General features: G+C 38.2%; 2 protein-coding genes across 4 annotated transcripts in view; one reads left to right on the forward strand and one right to left on the reverse strand.

Moving 5' to 3' along the window:
* Window positions 1–14,583, forward strand: part of sagb (S-antigen; retina and pineal gland (arrestin) b) — a 19,551-nt gene extending 4,968 nt beyond the window's left edge. The window contains exons 2-15 of one of the 3 annotated variants that reach the window (XM_079822873.1): window positions 232–287; window positions 400–460; window positions 2,092–2,136; window positions 2,239–2,438; window positions 3,669–3,728; window positions 5,779–5,846; window positions 6,192–6,327; window positions 6,410–6,494; window positions 6,577–6,649; window positions 9,763–9,900; window positions 9,980–10,057; window positions 10,148–10,162; window positions 10,240–10,292; window positions 12,177–14,064. In XM_079822873.1, coding sequence (XP_079678999.1) covers window positions 240–287; window positions 400–460; window positions 2,092–2,136; window positions 2,239–2,438; window positions 3,669–3,728; window positions 5,779–5,846; window positions 6,192–6,327; window positions 6,410–6,494; window positions 6,577–6,649; window positions 9,763–9,900; window positions 9,980–10,057; window positions 10,148–10,162; window positions 10,240–10,292; window positions 12,177–12,226 — 1,110 coding nt within the window. In that variant the 5' untranslated portion in view covers window positions 232–239 and the 3' untranslated portion in view covers window positions 12,227–14,064. Of the gene's footprint in view, window positions 1–193; window positions 288–399; window positions 461–2,091; window positions 2,137–2,238; window positions 2,439–3,668; window positions 3,729–5,778; window positions 5,847–6,191; window positions 6,328–6,409; window positions 6,495–6,576; window positions 6,650–9,762; window positions 9,901–9,979; window positions 10,058–10,147; window positions 10,163–10,218; window positions 10,293–12,176 lie in introns of those variants that run through there. The other 2 variants (XM_079822871.1, XM_079822872.1) reach the window with 2 other exon arrangements.
* Window positions 14,584–18,696: 4,113 nt separating this feature from the next.
* The window catches only part of LOC307130412 (uncharacterized protein), a gene marked incomplete at both ends in the record, with an annotated part of 10,417 nt that continues 4,113 nt past the window's right edge, over window positions 18,697–25,000 (reverse strand). Inside the window, 4 exons of the mRNA XM_079823376.1 lie at window positions 18,697–19,616; window positions 19,702–19,782; window positions 19,957–20,037; window positions 20,115–20,397. Coding sequence (XP_079679502.1) covers window positions 18,697–19,616; window positions 19,702–19,782; window positions 19,957–20,037; window positions 20,115–20,397 — 1,365 coding nt within the window. The remainder of the gene's footprint in view (window positions 19,617–19,701; window positions 19,783–19,956; window positions 20,038–20,114; window positions 20,398–25,000) is intronic.

The raw sequence follows: 25,000 nt of genomic DNA on the forward strand, positions 1-25,000 counted from the left end.
TGCCGTGTCGATGAGGCAGGATCGTGTGTTTGTGTGTGTGTGTGTGTGTGTGTATGAATGAGTGTGTGATTACAGATACACAATCAGTAGTCTAAAGAACCCTCTTGAAACCAACAGCCATCAGTTTGGAAACTTGAGAGGACTGAATTGATTTATAATATTACAATTGTACTATTTAGAAAATAATGAATATTAGCGAGTGTTTATTGATCATCGTTGTTTCTGCTGTAGGAGACAGAATGAGTCCCAAACACGTCATCTACAAGAAACTCTCCAGAGACAAATCTGTGAGTGTCCTCCTGCCCTGCTCTTCCTCTTTGTGTGTGTGTGTGTGTGTGTGTGTGTGTTGTTAGTGTGACCTGATGATTGTGTGTTAGTTAACTGTGTGTGATGTCATAGGTTGGCGTTTACATGGGCAAACGGGATTTCGTGGACCACTGCGACTTTGTTGATCCTGTTGGTGAGTTCAGCAGCCAATCACAGCTCATATGCAAATCAACAGACACACCAGGCGTTTCTGCACAATGTTTAAGTGTGTGTGTGTGTGTGTGTGTGTGTGAAGGTCAATCTGTGCCGTTTGGATCCTCTATTGGTCAAATGTAACCAGGTCAGGGTTCACCATTCTGGACTTTAGAAACTTCAGTTACTCTTTACTTACAGCCTTTATATATAATACATTATTAATACATTAATTATGCCGTGTAATGCATTCTATGACCTCATGAATAATTGCAACCACAGTTATAATGCATTATGGTTACACGTTATTTAAAGGTGTCATTGTTACAGTGTAATTATACAATTAAGTGCATAATAATATGAATGAACTGCATGTACTCACTATATAATTAGTGTTTAGGATTAGTGTATATGCATAATTTACTGTTATTACTATAGTAACTACATGCAAAATGTGTAACGGACATTGTAAAATGAAGTTACCTTATGAACACATGACAATCAATTTTCAGACAACCAATTTAATCCAGAGATTGGGTTGTTTTAATCCAGAGATTTGTTTTTTTAACCCAACGATTGGGGTTGTGTTAACCCAGTGGTCAGGTTGAGTTGTTTTAACCCAGCAATTGGGTTGTTTTAATCCAGAGATTTGTTTTTTTTTTAACCCAGCGGTTGGGTTGAGTTGTTTTAACCCAGCGGTTGGGTTGTGTTAACCCAGAGGTCGGGTTGAGTTGTTTTAACCCAGCGGTTGGGTTGTTTTAACCCAGCGGTTGGGTTGTGTTAACCCAGTGGTCAGGTTGAGTTGTTTTAACCCAGCAATTGGGTTGTTTTAATCCAGAGATTTGTTTTTTTTTAACCCAGCGGTTGGGTTGTGTTAACCCAGAGGTCGGGTTGAGTTGTTTTAACCCAGCGGTTGGGTTGTTTTAACCCAGCGGTTGGGTTGTGTTAACCCAGTGGTCAGGTTGAGTTGTTTTAACCCAGCAATTGGGTTGTTTTAATCCAGAGATTTGTTTTTTTTTAACCCAGCGGTTGGGTTGTGTTAACCCAGTGGTCGGGTTGAGTTGTTTTAACCCAGCGATTGGGTTGTTTTAATCCAGAGATTGTTTTTTTTTCTCAACCCAGCGATTGGGTTGTTTTAACCCAGCGGCTGGGTTGTGTTAACCTAGCGGTTGGGTTGCGTTAATAAATAAAAATGAATTAAAAACTAGATAGTAAATTTGTTGTTTGTCATTTGTTTTGTTTTGTTTTTTAAATATGTCTATATAGGTTTTATTAATATTTTGAATAGTTTTTTTATTTTTATATTTTTTGTTTTCATTTTCATTTATGTGAAAATTGTACTGAATTTGTTTGTCATTTTTATTTTTTTATTTAAATTTTATTTTAAATTTAAATTTCTTTAAAGTGAGTTTATAATAATTAAAAAAATAATACAAATAAAATAAATAAAAAAGTAAAAAATGCATAAATACAAATAGAATAAATAAAAACAAAGAAAATTAAATAAAGTATTTCTAAAACTTTAACCAAAATTTAAATGAAAAATATATAGATAAAAAAATAAAAACTGTAACAGTATCTGAGTGGCTGTCAATAACTGATGTGTCTCTGTCTCTTTCTGTGGTGTGTCAGATGGAGTTGTGCTGATCGACCCCGAGCAGGTGAAAGGAAAGAAGGGTGAGACAGATGGCAGTGTTGAGCTGTGTGTGTGTGTGTGTGTTGAGCCTATGTAACACATGTGGATGCTTCATCTGCTGCATGTGTGTGTGTCTCGTCTAGTCTACATCATGCTGTCCTGTACGTTCCGCTACGGTCGGGACGATATGGACGTCATGGGAATTGCGTTCCGCAGGGATATCTTCCTGTGCACACGGCAGGTCTATCCTCCGCTCCAGGACAAGGAGCGCAGCGTCCACACCAAAGTGCAGGACAAGATCCTGCGCAAGCTCGGAGACAACGCGTATCCCTTCTTCTTCGAGGTCGAACAAACAGCACAACAAGACTTTTGCTTTAAAGGATTAGTTCACTTTTAAATAAACTTTCGCTGATAATTTACTCACCCCCATGTCATCCAAGATGTCCATGTCTTTCTTTCTGCAGTCGAAAAGAAATTAAGATTTTGGATGAAAATATTCCAGGATTTTTCTCCATATAATGGACTTCAATGGGCTCCAAACGTTTCAAGGTCTAAATGACATTTTCAGTGCAGCTTCAAAGGGCTTTAAACGACACCAGATGATGAATAAGGGTCTTATCTAGACAAACCATCAGTTTCTGAGAGAAACCCAGCAGTATTTATGCTATTATTTTACCTCTTATCAGATGAACGTGATCATCTCTGAGCTCAGCCATAACTTCCGCTAAGTGAGGTCAAAATACGAGCGTGGTCATAGATATATCGATAGTAGATGCCTCATTAGCGCCTGCACGGATCAGTAGAATGAGGCATCTACGATCGATATATCTATGACCACGCTCGTATTTGACCTCACTTAGCGGAAGTTATGGCGGAGCTCAGAGATGATCACGTTCATCTGATAAGAGGTAAAATAATAGCATAAATACTGCTGGGTTTCTCGCAGAAGCTGATGGTTTGTCTAGATAAGACTCTTATTCTTCATCTGGTGTCGTTTAAAGCCCTTTGAAGCTGCACTGAAACTGTCATTTGGACCTTGAACCGTTTGGGGCCCATTGAAGTCCATTATATGGAGAAAAACCCTGGAATATTTTCATCCAAAACCTTAATTTATTTTCGACTGCAGAAAGAAAGACATTGACATCTTGGATGACATGGGGGTGAGTGAATTATCAACGAAAGTTTATTTAAAAGTGAACTAAGTGCCCCATTATGCTATTTTAAAGGCTCCTAATTTTGTCCTACAACAGGTTTACATGCATCCAAGGTCATAAAACACGTTAATTTTCTCTTTTCACAGGCTGGCATTATGTAAATTAGTTACATTATTACATAGGTTCAGCAGGAAGTGAGACTCGTTTCAGTTCAGAATCGGTTCTTTCTTTTAGGAGACAATAACTCCATTTATCCTGCATCTCTGAGACTTTGCAGATCTTTCACATTCACAAACGGCTCGATTACACACTGCATGAAAGGTCATATCCTAAAGAGCACAATAGGGGCACTTTAAGTGGTTTTGTGTGGGTGAATATGTTGTGATTTCTGAAACTGCGGTGCATGTGTTTTCTCTCAGTTCCCAGATAACCTGCCGTGTTCTGTAGCTCTGCAGCCGGCGCCGACTGACCCAGGGAAGGTAAAACATCATAACCACAAGCATTCAGCGTTTTTGAACAAATCTCTTGCATGAACGATTCAAAGACTCACTCATAAAGACTTCACTTGTTTCATTACTGGATGAATCAGCGTTTTTGAACAAATCTCTTGCATGAACGATTCAAAGACTCACTCATAAAGACTTCACTTGTTTCATTACTGGATGAATCAGCGTTTTTGAACAAATCTCTTGAATGAAAGATTCAATGACTCACTCATAAAGACTTCACTTGTTTCATTACTGGATGAATAACCTATTTTGAACAAATCTCTTGAATGAATGATTCAATGACTCACTCATAAAGACTTCACTTGTTTCATTACTGGATGATCAGTGTTTTTGAACAGATCTCTTGAATGAATGATTCATTGACTCGCTCATAAAGACTTCACTTGTTTCATTACTGGATGAATCAGCGTTTTTGAACAAATCTCTTGAATGAAAGATTCAATGACTCACTCATAAAGACTTCACTTGTTTCATTACTGGATGAATAACCTATTTTGAACAAATCTCTTGAATGAATGATTCAATGACTCACTCATAAAGACTTCACTTGTTTCATTACTGGATGATCAGTGTTTTTGAACAGATCTCTTGAATGAATGATTCAATGACTCACTCATAAAGACTTCACTTGTTTCATTACTGGATGAATCAGTGTTTTTGAACAAATCTCTTGAATGAATGATTCAATGACTCACTCATAAAGACTTCACTTGTTTCAATACTGGATGAATCAGTGTTTTTGAACAGATCTCTTGAATGAATGATTCATTGACTCGCTCATAAAGACTTCACTTGTTTCATTACTGGATGAATCAGTGTTTTTGAACTGATCTCTTGAATGAATGATTCATTGACTCGCTCATAAAGACTTAACTTGTTTCATTACTGGATGAATCAGCGTTTTTGAACAAATCTCTTGAGTGAATGATTCAATGACTCATTCAAAGACTTCACTTGTTTCATTACTGGATGAATCAGCGTTTTTGAACAAATCTCTCGATTGAATGATTCAATGACTCATTCAAAGACTTCACTTGTTTCATTACTGGATGAATCCCCCATTTGTAAGTCGCTTTGGATAAAAGCGTCTGCTAAATGACTAAATGTAAAAATGTAAATGAATCAGTGTTTTTGAATGAATCTCTTGAATGAATGTATGATTAAATGACTCACTCATAAAGACTTCACTTGTTTCATTACTGGATGAATTAGTGTTTTTGAATGAATCTTTTGAATGAATGAATGATTCAATGACTCACTCATAAAGACTTCACTTGTTTCATTACTGGAAAAATTCAACGTTTTTGAACAAATCTCTTGAATGAATGATTCAATGACTCACTCATAAGGACTTCACTTGTTTCATTACTGGATGAATTAGTGTTTTTGAATGAATCTTTTGAATGAATGAATGATTCAATGATTCTCTCATAAAGACTTCACTTGTTTCATTACTGGCTGAATCAGCGTTTTTGAACAAATCTCTTGAATGAATTATTCAATGACTCACTCATAAAGACTTCACTTGTTTCAATACTGGATGAATCAGTGTTTTTGAATGAATCTCTTGAATGAATGATTCAATGACTCACTCATAAAGACTTCACTTGTTTTATTACTGGATGAATCAGCGTTTTTGAGCAAATCTCTTGAATGAATGATTCAATGACTCACTCATAAAGACTTCACTTGTTTCATTACTGGATGAATCAGCGTTTTTGAGCAAATCTCTTGAATGAATGATTCAATGACTCACTCATAAAGACTTCACTTGTTTCATTACTGGATGAATCAGCATTTTTGAACAAATCTCTTGAATGAATGATTCAGTGTCAAATATATTTTTTTACAGTCACTTTTCGCCACCAACTGGTTTAACCATGTAACACAATCTTTATTTGAAGCGTCAAATTCCAAGTAATGAAAGTTTGTTTATAGTTTTAGTTTAACTATAACATGCTTGGTTTGAAATGTATTTGTTTAATAAATTGGATTAAACGTTGTGTATGTGTTTGTGCAGCGCTGTACAGTGGAGTTTGAGGTGAAGGCGTTCTCTGCAGAAAATCAAGATGAAAAAGTCCAAAAGAGGTGAGAAAAGTCACAAACGCCAGACCAACAAAAGACCCCCTAAAAGTACAAAACCAGACCAGAACAAGACACCTCGAGGCCCAGACCCGGTCCTATAAGTCTATTTTAAACACACAGTTTCTGCCAGTCTCATGTTAATCTTGAGTATCTATAGAGTAGTTATGCACCCTTCATATCTCCGAAGAGTCTTTAGTTTTATTAGATTTATTCTGTTTATTTGGCACAGAAATACTCCATCAAACCACCCAGACCATGATCATGTGGTCCTGAGACCAAAACCTCAAGAACAAGACTCCAACTCTCTACTCTAAACTCGCCTCTCTCTCTCTCTCTCTCTTTCTGCAGGAGCTCGGTCCGGTTGGCCATCAGAAAGATCCAGTATGCTCCAGATAAAGGCGGCGCGGCCCCGTCGAGCGAGACCACCTGTGAGTTTGTGATGTCTGATAAACCGCTGCATATGCGTGTCAGTCTGGAGAAAGAGGTGGGAGCTCAGCGACTGCAACCATAAACACATAATCCATGTCCAAACATTAATGAATCAATTCCATTCTGCGATGTTACAGACATACTACCACGGAGAGGACATCAACGTCAGCGTGGACATCGACAACAGCTCCAACAGGAATGTGAAGGACGTGTCAGTCTCAGGTACACAAACACATCCGTCACTTTAAACGGGTGTAAACGTGTGTTTTAGTGTGTTTACAGAGTGTGTTTCTCTGTGTCACAGTGGAGCAGATCACTAATGTGGTGCTTTACTCCAATGACAAATACATCAGTCCTGTGGCCTTTGAGGAAACCATGTGAGTACAAACACACATTCTCTGCATTCTGAGGTGACTGATTGAAGTACTCCTTAGAAAAAAACACTTCGTAGTTCAAGCATTAAAACACGCAAAACGCAGTAAAGCTGTTCCATATCCTCAGTATTGAATCAAATGTACTGTAGGTTTATACATTGTCATTCCTATTATTATTCTGTTTCAGTTTCTTCCGCTCTGGAATCCCATAGAAGCATATGGTAAAAAGTTGTGAAATTTGGCACACTGATAGAGGACAGTCTGAACTGTCATCACAGCAATTTTGAAGTCTCTAACCCAATCCCTCTAGCGCCACCAACTGGCCAAAGTTGCACTTACGTGAACCGTAAGGGCTGGAAACAAAATTAATCCGATTTGTTGGCTCATTTTCTGTAGTGCTGATTTTCCTGCCAAATTTTCCCGCCAAAAACTCCCTAGACGGTTTATCCGATTTGCACGAAAATGTAACCAGATCATCTTCAGACAATGCCAACAAAAAGTTAGGGATTTCAAGTTGATTCATCAAACTTTTTTCGTATAACATGCAAACAAATTTTATGTAGCGCTTGCGAAAATAGACATAAGGCTGTATCTCCGCAACACTTTGTCGTATTCTGACCAAACTTGGTACATATAATCACAAGTATGACCTGAGGATACATGCTGTGTTTCGGCACAGCGCCACCAACTGGTCTGGAGATACGAAAAATGGCTGTTTTTGCTTGTAACTTTTGAACGGCTTTCTAAACCAGCCATTTTGAATTTTGTGGTAAAATGTTGTATTTAATGAACACATTAGTGTTTCGTTACGAAACTCGGTGTGGGTCATCGGCACAATGCCCTGAATGAGCCTGAAAAGTTTCGAGCCAGCACAACCTAGTGGTAAAATCAAATATTCACATGCTTATACCTCTGGGTGTGGTCGACTTATTTACATGGGGGTCATATACTTAGATTCCTGAATCCCTGCCGAGTCCAATGATACCAAACATGCACTGTCAGAATGGAGTATTTATGATGTCACTGTCAGAATGGAGTCTTTATGATGTCACTGTCAGAATGGAGTGTTTATGATGTCACTGTCAGAATGGAGTCTTGATGATGTCACTGTCAGAATGGAGTCTTTATGATACTGTCAGAATGGAGTCTTTATGATGTCACTCTCAGAATGGAGTCTTTATGATGTCACTGTCAGAATGGAGTGTTATGATGTCACTGTCAGAGTGGAGTCTTTATGATGTCACTGTCAGAATGGAGTCTTTATGATGTCACTGTCAGAATGGAGTCTTTATGATGTCACTGTCAGAATGGAGTCTTTATGATGTCACTGTCAGAATGGAGTCTTTATGATGTCACTGTCAGAGTGGAGTCTTTATGATGTCACTGTCAGAATGGAGTCTTTATGATGTCACTGTCAGAATGGAGTCTTTATGATGTCACTGTCAGAGCGGAGTCTTTATGATGTCACTGTCAGAATGGAGTGTTTATGATGTCACTGTCAGAATGGAGTCTTTATGATGTCACTGTCAGAATGGAGTCTTTATGATGTCACTGTCAGAATGGAGTCTTTATGATGTCACTGTCAGAATGGAGTCTTTATGATGTCACTGTCAGAGTGGAGTCTTTATGATGTCACTGTCAGAGTGGAGTCTTTATGATGTCACTGTCAGAATGGAGTCTTTATGATGTCACTATCAGAATGGAGTCTTTATGATGTCACTGTCAGAATGGAGTCTTTATGATGTCACTGTCAGAGTGGAGTCTTTATGATGTCACTGTCAGAATGGAGTCTTTATGATGTCACTGTCAGAATGGAGTCTTTATGATGTCACTGTCAGAATGGAGTCTTTATGATGTCACTGTCAGAGTGGAGTCTTTATGATGTCACTGTCAGAGTGGAGTCTTTATGATGTCACTGTCAGAATGGAGTCTTTATGATGTCACTGTCAGAGTGGAGTCTTTATGATGTCACTGTCAGAATGGAGTCTTTATGATGTCACTGTCAGAGTGGAGTCTTTATGATGTCACTGTCAGAATGGAGTGTTTATGATGTCACTGTCAGAATGGAGTCTTTTTTATGTCACTGTCAGAGTGGAGTCTTTATGATGTCACTGTCAGAATGGAGTGTTTATGATGTCACTGTCAGAGTGGAGTCTTTATGATGTCACTGTCAGAGTGGAGTCTTTATGATGTCACTGTCAGAATGGAGTCTTTATGATGTCACTGTCAGAGTGGAGTCTTTATGATGTCACTGTCAGAATGGAGTCTTTATGATGTCAGAGTGGAGTCTTTATGATGTCACTGTCAGAATGGAGTGTTTATGATGTCACTGTCAGAATGGAGTCTTTTTTATGTCACTGTGAGAATGGAGTGTTTATGATGTCTGTCAGAATGGAGTCTTGATGATGTCACTGTCAGAGTGGAGTCTTTATGATGTCACTGACAGTGACATCATAAAGACTCCATTCTGACAGTGACATCATAAAGACTCCACTCTGACAGTGACATCATAAAGACTCCACTCTGACAGTGACATCATAAAGACTCCATTCTGACAGTGACATCATAAACACTCCATTCTGACAGTGACATCATAAAGACTCCACTCTGACAGTGACATCATAAAGACTCCATTCTGACAGAGTAGAGTCTTTATGATGTCACTGTGAGAATGGAGTCTTTATGATGTCACTGTCAGAACGGAGTCTTGATGATGTCACTGTCAGAATGGAGTCTTGATGATGTCACTGTCAGAATGGAGTCTTTATGATGTCACTGTCAGAATGGAGTCTTGATGATGTCACTGTCAGAACGGAGTCTTGATGATGTCACTGTCAGAATGGAGTCTTTATGATGTCACTGTCAGAATGGAGTCTTGATGATGTCACTGTCAGAACGGAGTCTTGATGATGTCACTGTCAGAATGGAGTCTTGATGATTTCACTGTCAGAATGGAGTCTTGATGATGTCACTGTCAGAGTGTTACTTTTTTGAGTTACACATTTATCATTATTTTGTAACATTGGTCTTGTGTTTATGTTGTCACAGGAAGTGTGCTATGCCTCTGTCATGTGTATTTGTCATCATTGTATGAAGATGACACTGTTGTGTTTCAGGGACACTGTGCCCGCTGGCACCAGTCTGAAGAAGACGTACAGCCTCTGTCCTCTACTGGCCAGTAACCGTGAGAGACATGGTCTCGCTGTGGATGGAAAACTGAAGCATGAGGACACTAACCTGGCCTCCTCTAGCATGTGAGTGCGGATCGGTCGGCATCTATACGGGGATAATCTGAAGGGGTCCTAATGCTCTTTATCTTTCTGTTCTCTTCAGCGTGAAGGATGACGTTTTGAAGGAGATTCTGGGCATGCTGGTGGCCTATAGGGTGGTGGTGAAGTGTAATGCAGCGGGGTGAGTTTAGGTTCAGTGTCCATACCTGACTAATATCTGAGTGTTGAGGACAGGCTTTGCTATAATGGCTTTATTTCTGCTCTCTCACAGCCTCGTTGGATCCAGGTGAGTTTTGATTGGTGTAGAATTATCTCCACTTTCAGAGTGTGTAAGTGTGTAAGGTGTCATCGTGTGTGTTTCAGTGAGGTTGCCGTGGAGGTTCCCTTCAAACTCATGCATCCCAAACCGGATCCAGGTGAGCTGATCACATTGACAAAAAATAAATAAATAATACACCGATCAGGCATAACATTATGACCGGTGAAGGGAATAACACTGATGATCTCTGATGAGTGGGTGGGATATATTAGGCAGCAAGTGAACATTTTGTCCTCAGAGTTGATGTGTTAGAAGCAGGACAAATGGGCAAGCGTAAGGATTTGAGCGAGTTTGACAAGGGCCAGATTGTGATCTGAGCATCTCCAGAACTGCAGCTCTTGTGGGTGTTCCCGGTCTGCAGTGGTCAGTCTCTATCAAAAGTGCTCCAAGGAAGGAACAGAACCGGCGACAGGGTCATGGGCGGCCGAGGCTCATTGATGCTCGTGGGGAGCAAAGGCTGACCTGTGAGGTGTTGACTTGACCTCCAAATTCCCCAGATCTCAATCCAATCGAGCATCTGTGGGATGTGCCGAACAAACAAGTCCGATCCATGGAGGCCCCACCTCGCAACTTACAGGACTTAAAGGATCTGCTGCTAACATCTTAGATACCACAGCACACCTTCAGGGGTCTAGTGGAGTCCATGCCTCGACAGGTCAGGGCTGTTTTGGCAGCAAAAGGGGAACCAACACAATATTAGGAAGGTTATAATGTTATGCCTAATATTGTGTATATGTATGTGTGTATGCATGCATGCATAAAATATACATTTAATTTATGTATATATCAATAAATGTATCAATAAATGTATGCATACATAATAAATAAATGTGTGTGTGTGTGTGTGTGAGTATATATGTATTTAAATGTATATATAAATGCATGAATGCATATAACATTTCCATGCATTTGGATTACACAGTTTTAACATACACAAAGAACTAATAAACTTAATGTGATAGTCATAAATACATTTAACCAGTAAGAAACAAGTAAGATTTCTGTAATAGTCCTATTGGAATCCACTGATTATTAAAATTATGGTTTTAATATGACCTATTTAAATTGATGCAAGTTAATAAAAGTTTTAAAAAAAGTTAATAATAACCTATGCCATCATTTTTGTTATTGAGTGCAGAAATTGTTCTTGTTTCTTACCCGTTTAGTTTATGCACGACTGACAAATATGCATGGACATTTTTGATAATGATTGCAAAATATCCCTCAGTTTCTAAAAACTCAATTTGTTAAATGCACATACAGCAATACTATGGAGCAATTTACCTAACTACATCAGTAATGAATAACCAGAAGTAAGGACTAATGGCTAAACGACCATATACAGAAGCTCCCATATTAACTTCCATGCATTACTGTATATATTTATACTGATGTGTAAAGCATTATATAAGCATATGACTTGCCTTGATAATAACTGAATGCTTTATTTCCTCCCTGTTCTCCTCCTCCTAAAGAGAGGTAAGAATTTCAGTGTGTTTTCCATTGCAATAGTCCATTATCAGGGTGTATATTCAACACCGCTTATACTATATGTGCTGTAATATAAAACCCTTCATATAGAGTCCTTGTGTCTCTGATTCCATGTGTTTGTTGCACAATGTGGTTTTCACTTCCCAACAACACGCACACTCTTGAGATGATAAACGATCCGCGCTGGCTCTGGGAAGGGGAAGTTATATTGCTGATATCAGTGTCGAATCTAAATGCGATCCCGTCTCTTGTGTAGAGCCCCAGTTTAGCATCGTTCTTTGAGTAAATCTGTTGTTACCGTTCAATAGAAACCGTATTATGACATCAAAACAAGGGTGTGTGTGTCGTTGACATAAAACACCTTTGTTCCCGTTTTGTGATTTAGTGTTCCTCATCATCTCTGGATCTGCAATTCTATCGGCCTTTTAAATTGATTGAGTTTCTTGTGTCTCTTTGTGCGATTTTAACGCTTACTTGTGTGTGTGTTTAGTGAAGACACAACTGACCTGGTGTTCGAGGAGTTTAAACGCTCATATCTGAAAGGAATCATCGGCGATGATGACGAATCTCCGGCTGAGCCTTGAGAGCCTTCTCCGCGGATGACACATTTATAAGTGTTTTGTGCTGGCAGAATCGTGCGTATAAAGATTCATAAGCATTAGTGGATGTCTGTTGAGATTGTGTAGATGATGTGTGTTTTAATGCAAGAACATTTAAGCCAGGTAAGAAAAACAAACTGGCTGAATTTATAATAGAAATTATATACACTCTTAAATGAAAAGGTTCTATATGGAGGTGCTTCATACACAGCAAAATCCCAGGTGTTAAATTAACACTCCTCAGTGTACAAATGTGTCCACACTACAGGGTGTTAAGCAGTGTTAAAGTTAATGAGATGAATTAAGTGACGATTGACCATTAGTGATGAACACCTGATGATAATGAGCAGAATCACTGAAGGACAGAGAAACACAATAACTACAACTGACTTCAGCCACAGCCTTAGATGAAATTACAGAAGTTCTTAGTGAGAATTAACAGGTTTAGATGTTGATGTTTAACTGAAAACTTTTGGACACCATTATGGTGATCAGTGTTTCATTTTGTTTGGGCAGTCTTTGTAACAGTGTTTACCAAAACACATAATTTGTTGCAAAGAAAGCCAGAAACAAAGATGATTTAGTTTTCAGCATCATATAGAGGAGAACAATTCTCTAATCTGATCAATGACCAAAAGTAGTTATTTGTTATTAAAGGGTAACTAAACCATAAAACAACTTTTTTTAGTTGATGATCTGCAAGAATGGGGCTTTATTAATGCTGTTCATTGATTCGAGTAAATGTTTTGACATTTGGGCATAACGTTTTTTTAATTCTACAATATATGGTGTAAAAACGAGTGCTGCAGCCTCTTAAGGTTGAACGGTGGCTACTGCAGTTGAATTTTCCTATTGGACATTGTTGGTCATCGTGACATATGTTGGCTCTTCCGGCTCACTGGCCACGCCCCTGCCACAAGCTGATGGTGAAGACTAAACCATCTGATCATCTTTATTTCTGGTTTTCTGTGCAACAAATTGTGTTTTGGTAAACACTGCTTCAAAGACCACAAACTCACATAAAAAGCCAAGAGTCAAACTGCCCAACTAAAGTAAACAGTTAAAAATCAACATCTAAACCTGTTAATTCTCACTTAAAACTTAAGAATGTGGCTGGAGTCAGTTCTGGTGGGGATTTTGCTGTGAGAAACTATTTACAGATTTATTTATTTGGCATAAAAAATTGAAAACCTTTTTTTAACAGTTAAATTGATCACCGTCGCTTAACATTTGCATTTTGATGCACACAATGTTTTAGAACCATCCAAATAAAGCAGTTCACCTAAAATAAAACTTTTTCCAAGTGTGAACTTAGTTTAAAAGCTGCTTCTTAGAATACTAAAATTATAAATCTAGAGCTTTCCATAAGGATAAACTGATATGCAGTACATGATTTGGTTTATTTGTCAGAAATGGATGTATTACATAGCAATTGGTTAAATTCTGTTGTTATTTACTCTGTAAATGCTTTGAAATAAAACTATTTGTGACAGCAAACAGCATGATCTCTATACCAAAAGAGAAAAAGACTGGACGTTTTTAATGAAGCCATCATTACAGAACTGTTACTAAAGCCCTGTGACGTATAACTTGTGGTATAAGTCTTGTAACATTAGTTCAATTAACGTAATGTACAGTTAACGTACAATTGTACTCTTGCTTTGTGTGTTCAACTGCTAGACATTAATGCTTAGCCCACATTCTTATGGCAGCAATTGATGAATAAAACTGCAGAGTACTGACATGTTTAAATCAGATTAAAATGTGGTGTTATGTGTCCTAGTGCTTATTTGAATGTTGTTTTTAGCTTAGCAACATACTAACATCAGGTCTGAGGAGCGCGGAGTTGCTTACTAGAGTGTTTTTTAAATCAGTCGCTTAAAGGAACACGCCACTTTTTTTGAAAATAGGCTCATTTTCCAACTCCCCTAGAGTTAAACAGTTGAGTTTTACCGTTTTCGAATCCATTCAGCCGATCTCTGGGCCTGGCGGTAGCACTTTTAGCATAGCTTAGCATAGATCATTGAATCTGATTAGACCGTTAGCATCTGCCACCTATGTAGACAGTTGAAGCAAGGCTAGTCGCTATGTTTCATACCTTATTTTTCAATGCAGAAGTAAGCCATTTCTTGTGAATGTGCGAAATTTCCTATTCATTAAATGCTAAAGGTAAATAAATAGAAGAATGACAAAGTACTGTTTGTGCCACAAAACCTGTGTAATAATAATACAATAACAAATACCAGTTTGTAACATCAAGCATCATAACTCATAAAATAATGGAAAGTTCCATTGTCCAATATTTAATGGTTTATTTTTTTTATGGGGAAAATCACTTAAAGCAAAGATACCTACAATAACAACATACATGACAAAAGAACGAACAACTCGAACCCTAGACTGGAGAGATAAACTTATCAATTCTGTATCAGGTACTGACTGCATAGCTCAGCTTATGTGGCTGTCACGTGATGACTTGAGACGTGAACTACAGACTGTAGTCACAGGATGAACGAACGACTAGATCGGGAGGTGAGGTAAACTGACTGCATAGCCTGAATGAAGACCCAGATATGTAAGGAATTAATAATTTTGGTTTGCTCATAATTTGGCCTTGTCCTTTCATCGCATTTTGTTTCTTATTCTGAATGTGATCAACGTTGCGTAAGTTGATATGTTGGGGAATTTGGTTATTAACATGCAACATTTTAATTATATTCTGCTGAAATGAACGAAATGACTCGAAAAAAGATTTGTTCATTTTGATGAACGAGATTCAAAGATCTGAGTTAGTAAAATGATCAGAACTTCCCATTACGACATTGCACTTGGTGATGTAAGGCTTGGATGAGCTTTCTCGGCCATGGAAACCCATCCCATGAAGCTCTACATACTGTTCTTGAGCTCATCTGAAGGCCACTGAAGTTTGGATTTGGATTTGGTCTCTATTGTCTCTGCAGAAAGTTGGTCTCCGCACTGTGACCCTCAGCATGCGCTGACCCCGCTCTGTGATTTCACTTTGTGGCTTAGTTGCTGTTGTTCCCAATTGCTTCCACTTTGTTATAACACCACTAACAGTTGAGCGTGGAATATTTAGTATTGAGGAAATGTCCCGAATGGACTTATTGCACAGGTGGCCACTGATCAGGCACCACGCTTGAATTCACGACACATTCTTTCACTAATGTGTGTAGAAGCGTCTGCAAGCCTAGTGCTTGATTTACACACCTGTGGCCATGAAGTGATTGAACACCTGAACTCAGTGATTTGGAGGAGCGTCCCAATACTTTTGGCAATATAGTGTATAAGTCTCAGGTGTCCCCAGAATGTGTCTGTGAAGTTTCAGCTCAAAATACCCCACAGATAATTTATTATACCATGTTGTAAGTGCACATTTTTGAGTGGTAGTTTTTGTGCATGTATCTTTAAATGCAAATGAGCTGCTCATTTATAGACAGTTTCAGATATATGGGGAAAATAACAAATGGAGTGGATGGATTTTTACCACAATAGGGTGGTTGTGTACACACACTGCGGACACATAAATATGTTCAAAAACTATTTAAAAGTAAATTTTTCATAATCTGCCCCCTTTGAACATTCACTCATTTAAACTCATCGGTCTGCTTTTACAGCCGTGTTGTGTTTATACTTGCAAAGTATTCCAGCTTTTTTTTCAAAATTTTAAATCAATATTGAAGTATTTGTCTGAATCTCAGTGCACCGAAAAATTCTAGTTTTTGTTGAGGGAACCAAGGCAAGGCTTAATATGGCATCATCCCATACAACACACTGTTGTATTTGAAAATTGCTAACTTAAATATATCAATAAAAATGTTCACTGGTCATGGATATACAGCAAGTAAAAAACACAAACAAAAATGAGGAGTTGGATTAATAGTTTAAAATTTATTGGAGATACAAGGGTAATCAATACACAGAACATGAGTATGAACATCATTGTTTTTATTGTCATATTGTTGCAGGTTCGTTGCTAAAATTCACAGCGTCCCAGACAACATTTCTATGGGTGGGCCCCCTGTCCCTCGGCCCCAACGTGTAAAGGCAACCCCGTAACAGGTTCCCCATCATATTGTTGTGTGTTTGAATAATCCAAACTCAAAAGATATAAGCCCTACATAAAGAGACTCTTTCTCTCACTAACAGGTGTTTAACACTTCTATTGTGTAAGACAACACCTCTCTTCTCTCCGCTCACCTATTCTGAGACACGCAAACATGCACCGGCCCTCCCATCTCTCCTGTTCTCATTCCCATTTTTGCTCTTATCCTCAGTGTGTGTCCACTGAATAGCTGGGAGGATGATACAACAGCTGATTGGAGCTCATTTTACGTTCTTTACAAACATCCATCTGCAATGTATCTGTCAAGGGAGCAACCTCCGGACTGATCTACACGGGAGGTACAATACAGCTATTGATGGAGGCACAATACAGTTAATCAAGTCAATCAAGACATCCACCTGGACTAATTCATTTCATACATGAGAAAGAGAAGGCTCTTCTTTCAGCCGAAGGTTCTACTAGATACAAACTACGTAAAGTGGTATTAAAATAGAGTCATGTAGAATATTATAGACATGCTAGGGGTTTGGCTTATTAGAGGACAAAATCATTTGGTTAGGAGTTTAGGGTGTGGGTCTAGAACGTAGGGTGTAGGTGTAGGGGTGTAGTTAGAAGTTCGGGTGAAGGTTTAGAATGTTGGGTGTAGGTGTAGGGGTGTAGTTAGAAGTTTGGGTGAAGGTTTAGAATGTTGGGTGTAGGTGTAGGGGTATAGTTAGAAGTTCGGGTGAAGGTTTAAAATGTTGGGTGTAGGTTAAGGGAGTAGATAAAAAAAATGGGTTTAGAATGTTGGATGTACCAAAAAAATGGGCCAAGCCAAAAATGTAGGGGTCTTTTAATGGTCTTAACCATTTTAAGCACAAATCACTGGTCAGGAAATTGGCAAGAAATGCGCAAATACTGTAAATAGTAACTTTACACGGAATAGCCTTCCTCTTTGTTTTCTTTAAATGTTTAAGCCGTTTGGGTAAACTTGCCTTTTTACAGGAAGAACAGTCAGTGTTGTTCCACTCAAAGGCTTCAAACAGTTCAAATATTCACTATAGGGTTCAAATCTTGACTCTAACCGGGCCAAAATATGAGCCTGATGGACTTGTTCTCAAGCCACTTCTTGGTTGTCTTTGTGTAACCAGTCCTACTCAACCCGCTCTGAGCGGGATTCAAACCGTGGTCTCCGGCGTGGGGGGTGGGCACTTTAACAAGGAGGCTAAGGACCGCAGCCCTTAGAATCAGTCGCTAGAGCGTCTCTTGAGATCAGGGGTGTGAGGATTACACAGCTCTTACTGGCCAATGACAGTTACACTCACCCCCTTAAACATCCCTCTTATCCAGGGCACGCATGGTCCTATTTGACCCGTTCTGAGCGGGATTCGAACCGTGGTCTCCGGCGTGGGGGGTGGGCGCTTTAAAAAGTAGGCTAATGACCGCAGCCTCTAGTGTCAGTCGCTAGAGAGCCTCTTGAGATCAGGAGATTGAGGTTTACCCAGCTCTTACTGGCCTACGATAGCAACACTCACCCCCCTAAACCTCACTCCCATCCGGGTCACGGCACCAAATGTAAACGGTCCTACTCTACCCGCTCCGAGTGGGATTCGAACCGTGGTCTCCGGCGTGGAGGGCGGGCGCTCTAACAAGGGCACTAAAAACTGCAGCCTCTTGCACAGCTCTTACTGGCCTATGATAGTTACTTTTGCAATTTGGGCAGGGGCTTGTTGAACAATAACATCTGATCATTCATCTTTAGGTAACAACTTTTCATTTGTGGGAAGCAAGCCATTCTGCAATATCCTCCTGTACTCCAAAGCGTTAAATAACTTTTCACAGTGAATTAGCTCACTGTGTTTGGGTGAAAGTTTAGTATGTTGGTTTTAGGTCTAGGGAGTAGATAAATGTTTAGGTTTAGATGGTTGGGTGTAGGTTTGGGAATTTAGTTTGTATTGTATGACAGTTTTTGGCTGTAGGTTAATAGATCAGGGCGCAGGTCTAAGGAGTAGGTAAAAGTTGAGGTTTGAATGTTGGTTGGTCTAGTGTAGTTAAAGGTTTAGAATGTTTGGGTGTAGGTTAAGAGTTTAGGGTGTAGATTAAGAGTTAAGGGTGTGAGTCTAGGCCACGGGTTGCCAACCCTGCTCCTGGAGGGGGGTGCCTTTCTGCAGACTTTAGTTCCAACCCTACTGCACCAGAACACAACTGGTTCAGGTACGTTCAGTTCGGGTTGGATCTAAACTCTGCAGAGTGGTAGCCCTCCAGAAGCAGAGATATCTACCCCTGGTCTAGGCTGTAGATAAACATTTAGGTGCTGGCTTAGAATGTAGGGGTAGGAGTTTAAGAGTTTAGGGTGCAGATGTGGATATTTCCTCATTTGGAGACCAGCTGAGGTCTCTCTCTGGGAACTCTGTCGGAACGTTAAAATCTCTTCCAAACATGTCGTCACATTTGTCTGGGTACAACAGATACCCACTGAATAAGCTGCTGGCTTCGGTGCCGGTGTACATGCCGTTAGTGGTGCTGTCTTTCACCTGCACCCACACCCAGTCACCCTGACTCAGACCCAGCACCACCTGCTGAGAGGCGGTGTTCATTTCCACTGGCGTAGTTGTCCTCGCTATGGCCTCAAAGTTGAGGAAGAGTCCCACCTTTAGCATACGGCTGGACACCTGCAGATTGTAGCTAAACACGTAGGTTCCGTTAACAGGGGCGGTGTAGACGCCATTGTCAGGGTTGTAGTTCTGGTTTGAGTTGTAGATGACGCGTTTGAAAGGCACTGGACGGTTCGGTGCAGGAAAGGAGGTGATTAAAGCGACAGAGAAAGCAGAATGCACGGTAGGTGAGCAAGGTCCAGGGATGCCTGGATATCCCATATCTCCCTGATTACCTTTAGGTCCTGTTGTTCCATTCAGACCCTGCGGCCCTATCGAACCCATGCTTCCCTTTTCACCCATATCACCCTTTTGACCCGGTGCTCCTGGAGCCCCATCGGTACAATTGCACAGGCCCTCTAGACCTTGGTCACCCTTCGCTCCCTCTGCACCTGGAATGCCAGGTACGCCCGCCAAACCTGGATCGCCCTTCAGTCCTTTGGGACCAGGGTCTCCATTCAGACCAGGTAACCCACGTGCACCTACAGGGCCAGGAAGACCCGGTGCACCATCCGCCCCTTGTACGGCCTCACAGGTTTCCGGGCACTGACCGTCTTCTCCCTTTGGACCCTGATCTCCCGCAGGACCATCCAGACCACGGTCACCCTTATCACCTGAGAAGCACGTATGCAAACATGGTCACCAGAGCCTGTGATAGACATTGTGTGACTGTTAAAACATTAGTGAAGTTTCACTGACCTTTGAAACCCCTGTCTCCCTTCGGCCCTGAAACTCCAGCCGGACCAACGTTACCCTTATCTCCCACATCACCTTTCTCACCTGTGAGGGAATTACATTACTACCACAGTTGACACAATTATCTTAAATGAACACAAGTGTTGGATAATAACTAGCTAACTAATCGTTTCCGTGGAAAGCAAGAAGCAAACTATCTTCATCAACACTGATACACACACATTCATACTGAAGTAAAATGCACAGTATGAGTCTCACCCTTTATGCCAGGATGTCCTGTGAATCCTGGACGGCCGGGAAGCCCACTGAGACCTCTTGGACCTGGATGACCAGGAACTCCTGTGAGAAGCGAATTCGGTTAGTAAAACCCTTGATATTACACCAACTGAGAAAATGCAGTGTTTTTGCGTTCCTACCAGGCAGTCCGCGGTCGCCTCGGTCTCCCTTCTGGCCTCTGTTTCCGGAGCAAGCGGAACAGATGCAGTACCAGGGAACCTGGTCCGCTGTGGGTGGAACCGGAGCATCCAGAATCATCTGACAATAGGATAAATCAGGCTCCGCTCCTGCCGGTGAGAATGGGGACGCCAGCGTAATGTTGTCAGTAGGCATTAATCCTAACTCTGTAGCACGGAAGTCAGGAATGAAAGCAGAGTGTCCGAAAGACAGACAAACCAACACCCCAACAACGCTCCTCACGTCCTGTAGACAAAACATATAGAGTTAAATCTAGTTTAAAACATGCCTTACAATAACAAGTCAAGAATATTTAATTTAAGTGGTGGTAGGGCTGCGACGCAAGTGTTTTTTTTACTAGTTTCAGCCCAACGCAGTTGTCATGTTCACGTCCAGCTCCACGTTGTTTAAATAGCAAATGCACTGGCGCATCTGTTCGCCCATGGGCGTATCGTCTGATAACCAGGTGTGTTCAGGCGCATTGTTGGCGTGTTGCTATTTTGAGGAACTTAAAACGACTGCGCCATTGGCCAACAGCGCAGTATTTTTAGTTTTATTTAAAGGCCGTGTTAGTAATAGTAACTTAGTATTTCTGTCTTGTTTCCAGTCTAAATAGACAAGTAAAAATGATTGTCTTGTTTTGGGGAAGTTAAGTGAGTTTTTGCTTAAAATAAGCATAATCTGCCAATGGGGTAAAAAAAAAAATCTTAATTCAAACAGAAAACAAGAATATATATCTTACACCATTGGCAGATTATGCGCATTTTAAAGGGTTAGTTCACCCAAAAATGAAAATTCTGTCATTAATTACTTACCCTCATGTCCTTGGACACCCGTCAGACCTCCGTTCATCTTCAGACACAAATGAAGATATTTTAGTGTAAATCTGATGACTCTGAAAGGCCTCCATTGGCTCAATGGCACTTTACACTCTCAAGACCCTTAAAAGACACTAAAGACGTCGATACAAAGTCCATCTCACTACAGTGGCTCTACAATAACTTTATGAATCGGCAACAATAGTTTTTGTGCGCAAAAAAACCCTAAATAACGACTTATATAGTGATGACGATTTCAAAACACGGCCTCATGAAGCTTCGAAGCGTTATGAATCAGTGAGTCGAATCATGATTCGGATCGCGTGTCAAACTGCTGAAATTTGGCGATTCAAACTGCTGAATCGACTCATTCATAACACTTCGAAGCTTCATGAGGCCGTGTTTTGAAATCGTCATCACTATACAAGTCGTTATTTAGGGTTTTTTTGCGCTCAAAAACTATTCTCGCCGATTCATAAAGTTATTGTAGAACCACTGTAGTGAGATGGACTTTGTAACGACGTCTTTAGTGTCTTTTAAGGGTCTTGAGAGTGTAAAGTGCCATTGAGCCAATGGAGGCCTTTCAGAGCATCAGATTTACACTAAAATATCTTCATTTGTGTCTGAAGATGAACAGAGGTCTGACGGGTGTCCAACCACATGAGGGTGAGTAATTAATGACAGAATTTACATTTTTGGGTGAACTAACCCTTTAAGCAAAAACTAATTTTGAGTTATTTTCCCCCAAAAACAAGACTCAGTAAATGCTAAGAATTGTAAGAATTTTTACATATTTGGACTGGAAATAAGACAGAAATACTAAGGCGGGTGCACAACACACATACACTCTGCTTATTACACACACAGGAACAACACAAACATTTTTAAATATTAAAAATAAAAGGATTAAAATGTAAAAGATTATTATTGTGTACATAAAGATAAAAATGCCTACATAATGGATAGTCATTGCATGTGTCAGAATGACCTATTTGCAGTAATGACGAATTAAATTGGCTACTTATTTAACCAATCATGGCATTTGTGCCTATATTCCTACATGTAAACAGCGAATCCGCCATGGCACGAGCGCAATTGGCTTTTAAAGGGAAAGGGAGATGAGACTCTGATTGGTTTATTGCACGTTATGCCCAAAACACACCCATGACTCGTTAAAAGACTAGAGACAACCCTTATTGACCACACGCCGACCATTTTTCCCGTCGCTAAACTACAAGTGGATTCTAAGGGCACCTGCACCGTTAAAATAGGGCCTTCAAAGATGAAGGTTCAGTTTCGAAAATAGTTCTTCAAAGACAAAAAAGTTTTGAAGTATTTAAGAGTAAAGGATGTTTGGTTGCAAGCTGTTGATTTACAGTTTGAGCGAATGTGAGCACTGATAAACGTACTCATTAGCTCATTTTACAATTATATAAAGTCAAATGAATAATACAGAAAAAGACGCTTTCTAGCAATAAACAGCAATCAGACAAGACGTGAGACAGAAAGCAAGACCCACCATGTTCCAGTGATGCAGCATCTTCCTCTTCCTCAGTGTGTGTGTGGAAAAAATCTGTGATGCCCAGACGACTTGCACTTATATACCTGCACCTGTGCGAGTGTGTTTGTGTGTTTGGCCGCTGGGAGATCTTTTCTTTTTCTCTCTCTCCATTCTCTGCGACCTCATTAGGCCCAGAATATCATGAGCAATAATACAGAGGAGATAAAACAGGAGAAAGCCATTGTGTGTGTGACACAGCAGTGTGAGAGGAGGCGCGGCTCCGTCAGGACTGAAACAGGAGAGAGTTGATGCCTCTCTGGAGATGATTTATAATACAGGGAAGCATGGGAACACAGCAGTCCTCCGACCCGATCCAGGTCAGATCACACACACACACACACACACACACACACAGACAGAGGATACTGAAGAATGCAACAATAATACCTTCAATATCTTATCACTGATCTGTTTATGGCATTGAAGAGTATCCCATAATGCATTTGTTATTTTAATCTTTTATTTTGACAGCTGTAGCGTCACACTCTAATTATAATAGAGTTATAGCTGCGCCATTTATTCAACAGTTTTGACAGTGTCATTCCTAGATTAATGTGTAGAAATCGTTTTAAAAGTGCTATCATTCCACCTCTTTTACATGCTATCATATGATAGATTTTCGTTTAACCATAATAACCCCCTGGCTCTATTGAGATATATGTTTATTCGGTTCAGTTCAATAACAGTATATGAATTATGAATCATCTTTACAGGAGACAATAGTGATTATCAGCTCATTTAACAGAGGATCTGATCTAAATCAAGCATGAAACCTGGCATTGTGTTCTGCAGATATTATCCTTTGTCAGTTGCTTTGGATAAAAGCTTCATCTGAAGGAATAAATGTAGACGAAGCCAACACAAACACAACTTTTGGCACTGACATTTAATTAATTTCATGTGTTTTTATAATTTTATTCTCCACAGCTTCCATTTACAGTGGAAGCCGACACGTGAAGTGCACGTTTGCATAATGTTCACAGCACACGCGTGTAAACAGCATGTGACCTGGCTGTGTTTGGGCTTTTAAAAAGCTATTCTGGAAGAAAAACAACAACAGTAAAACATAACCAAACTGTCAAATAACAAAAGTGTGGTAATTGGTGTACCCCCCCCCCCCCCTCCAAAAAAGTATTAATTAAAATAAATACATAAATAAAACATTATTATTATTATTGCAAAAATATAAGCTACACATTACTGATTTAGATTAAATGAAAAAAAAAAGAATAAATAAATACATTTTTTATCATTACAGAAATACAATTTTATTATTTTATTTTGTATCTGTAATAAGAATACTATTTTTTTATTTATTTTATATTATTATTTTATTTTATTTATTAATTCCATTACATTTAAAACAGTAGCGTGTAGCTTGTATCTGTAATAAGAATAATAATATATATATATTTTTATTTAATTTTATTTAATTATTTATTTTATTTTTAATAGCTTGAATCTGTAATAAGAATAATAATTTACTTTACTTTACTTTATTTATTATTATTTTTTATTTATTTATTAAATATATTATATTATATTATTCATTTTTTTATTTTATTTACATTTATTTTTAATTGTATTTATTTATTTTTTTATTTTTTTATTCAAATATTATATTATATTAATTATTTTATTTTATTTTATTTTATTTTATTTTATTTTATTTTATTTTATTTTATTTTATTTTATTTTATTTTATTTTATTTTATTTTATTTTATTTTATTTTATTTTATTTTATTTTATTTTATTTTATTTTATTTTATTTTATTTTATTTTATTTTATTTTATTTTATTTTATTTTATTTTATTTTATTTTATTTTATTTTATTTATTTTATTTTATTTTATTTTATTTTATTTTATTTTTTTTTATTTTTTTATTCCATTTAGTTTAAACCAGTAGCGTGTAGATTGTATCTGTAATAATAATAATAATAATTTATTTATTTTTTATTTATTTTATTAATTAATTGTATTTATTTTTTTTATTTTTTTTATTTTATTTATTTATAAATTATATTATATTAATTATATTATATTATATTATATTATATTAATTATATTATATTATATTATATTATATTATATTATATTATATTATATTATATTATATTATATTATATTATATTATATATTATATTATATTATATTATATTATATTATATTATATTATATTATATTATATTAATTATATTATTATTTATTATATTAATTAATTATATTAATTATACTATTTTATTTTTAATTTATTTTTTAATTCAATTTCATTTAAAACAGTAGCGTGTAGCTTGTATCTGTAATAATAATAATAATAATAATAATAATAATAATAATAATATTTTTAAATTTAATTATTTTATTTTATTTATTTTTTTATTTATTAATTTCTTGAATAATAATTTTCATTTTTAATTTCATTTAATTTTATTAATGTCCTACATTTAAAACAGTAGCGTGTATATCT

The sequence above is a fragment of the Gobio gobio genome (genome assembly GCF_949357685.1).
Source record: "Gobio gobio genome assembly, chromosome: 8".
Lineage (NCBI taxonomy): Eukaryota > Metazoa > Chordata > Actinopteri > Cypriniformes > Gobionidae > Gobio > Gobio gobio.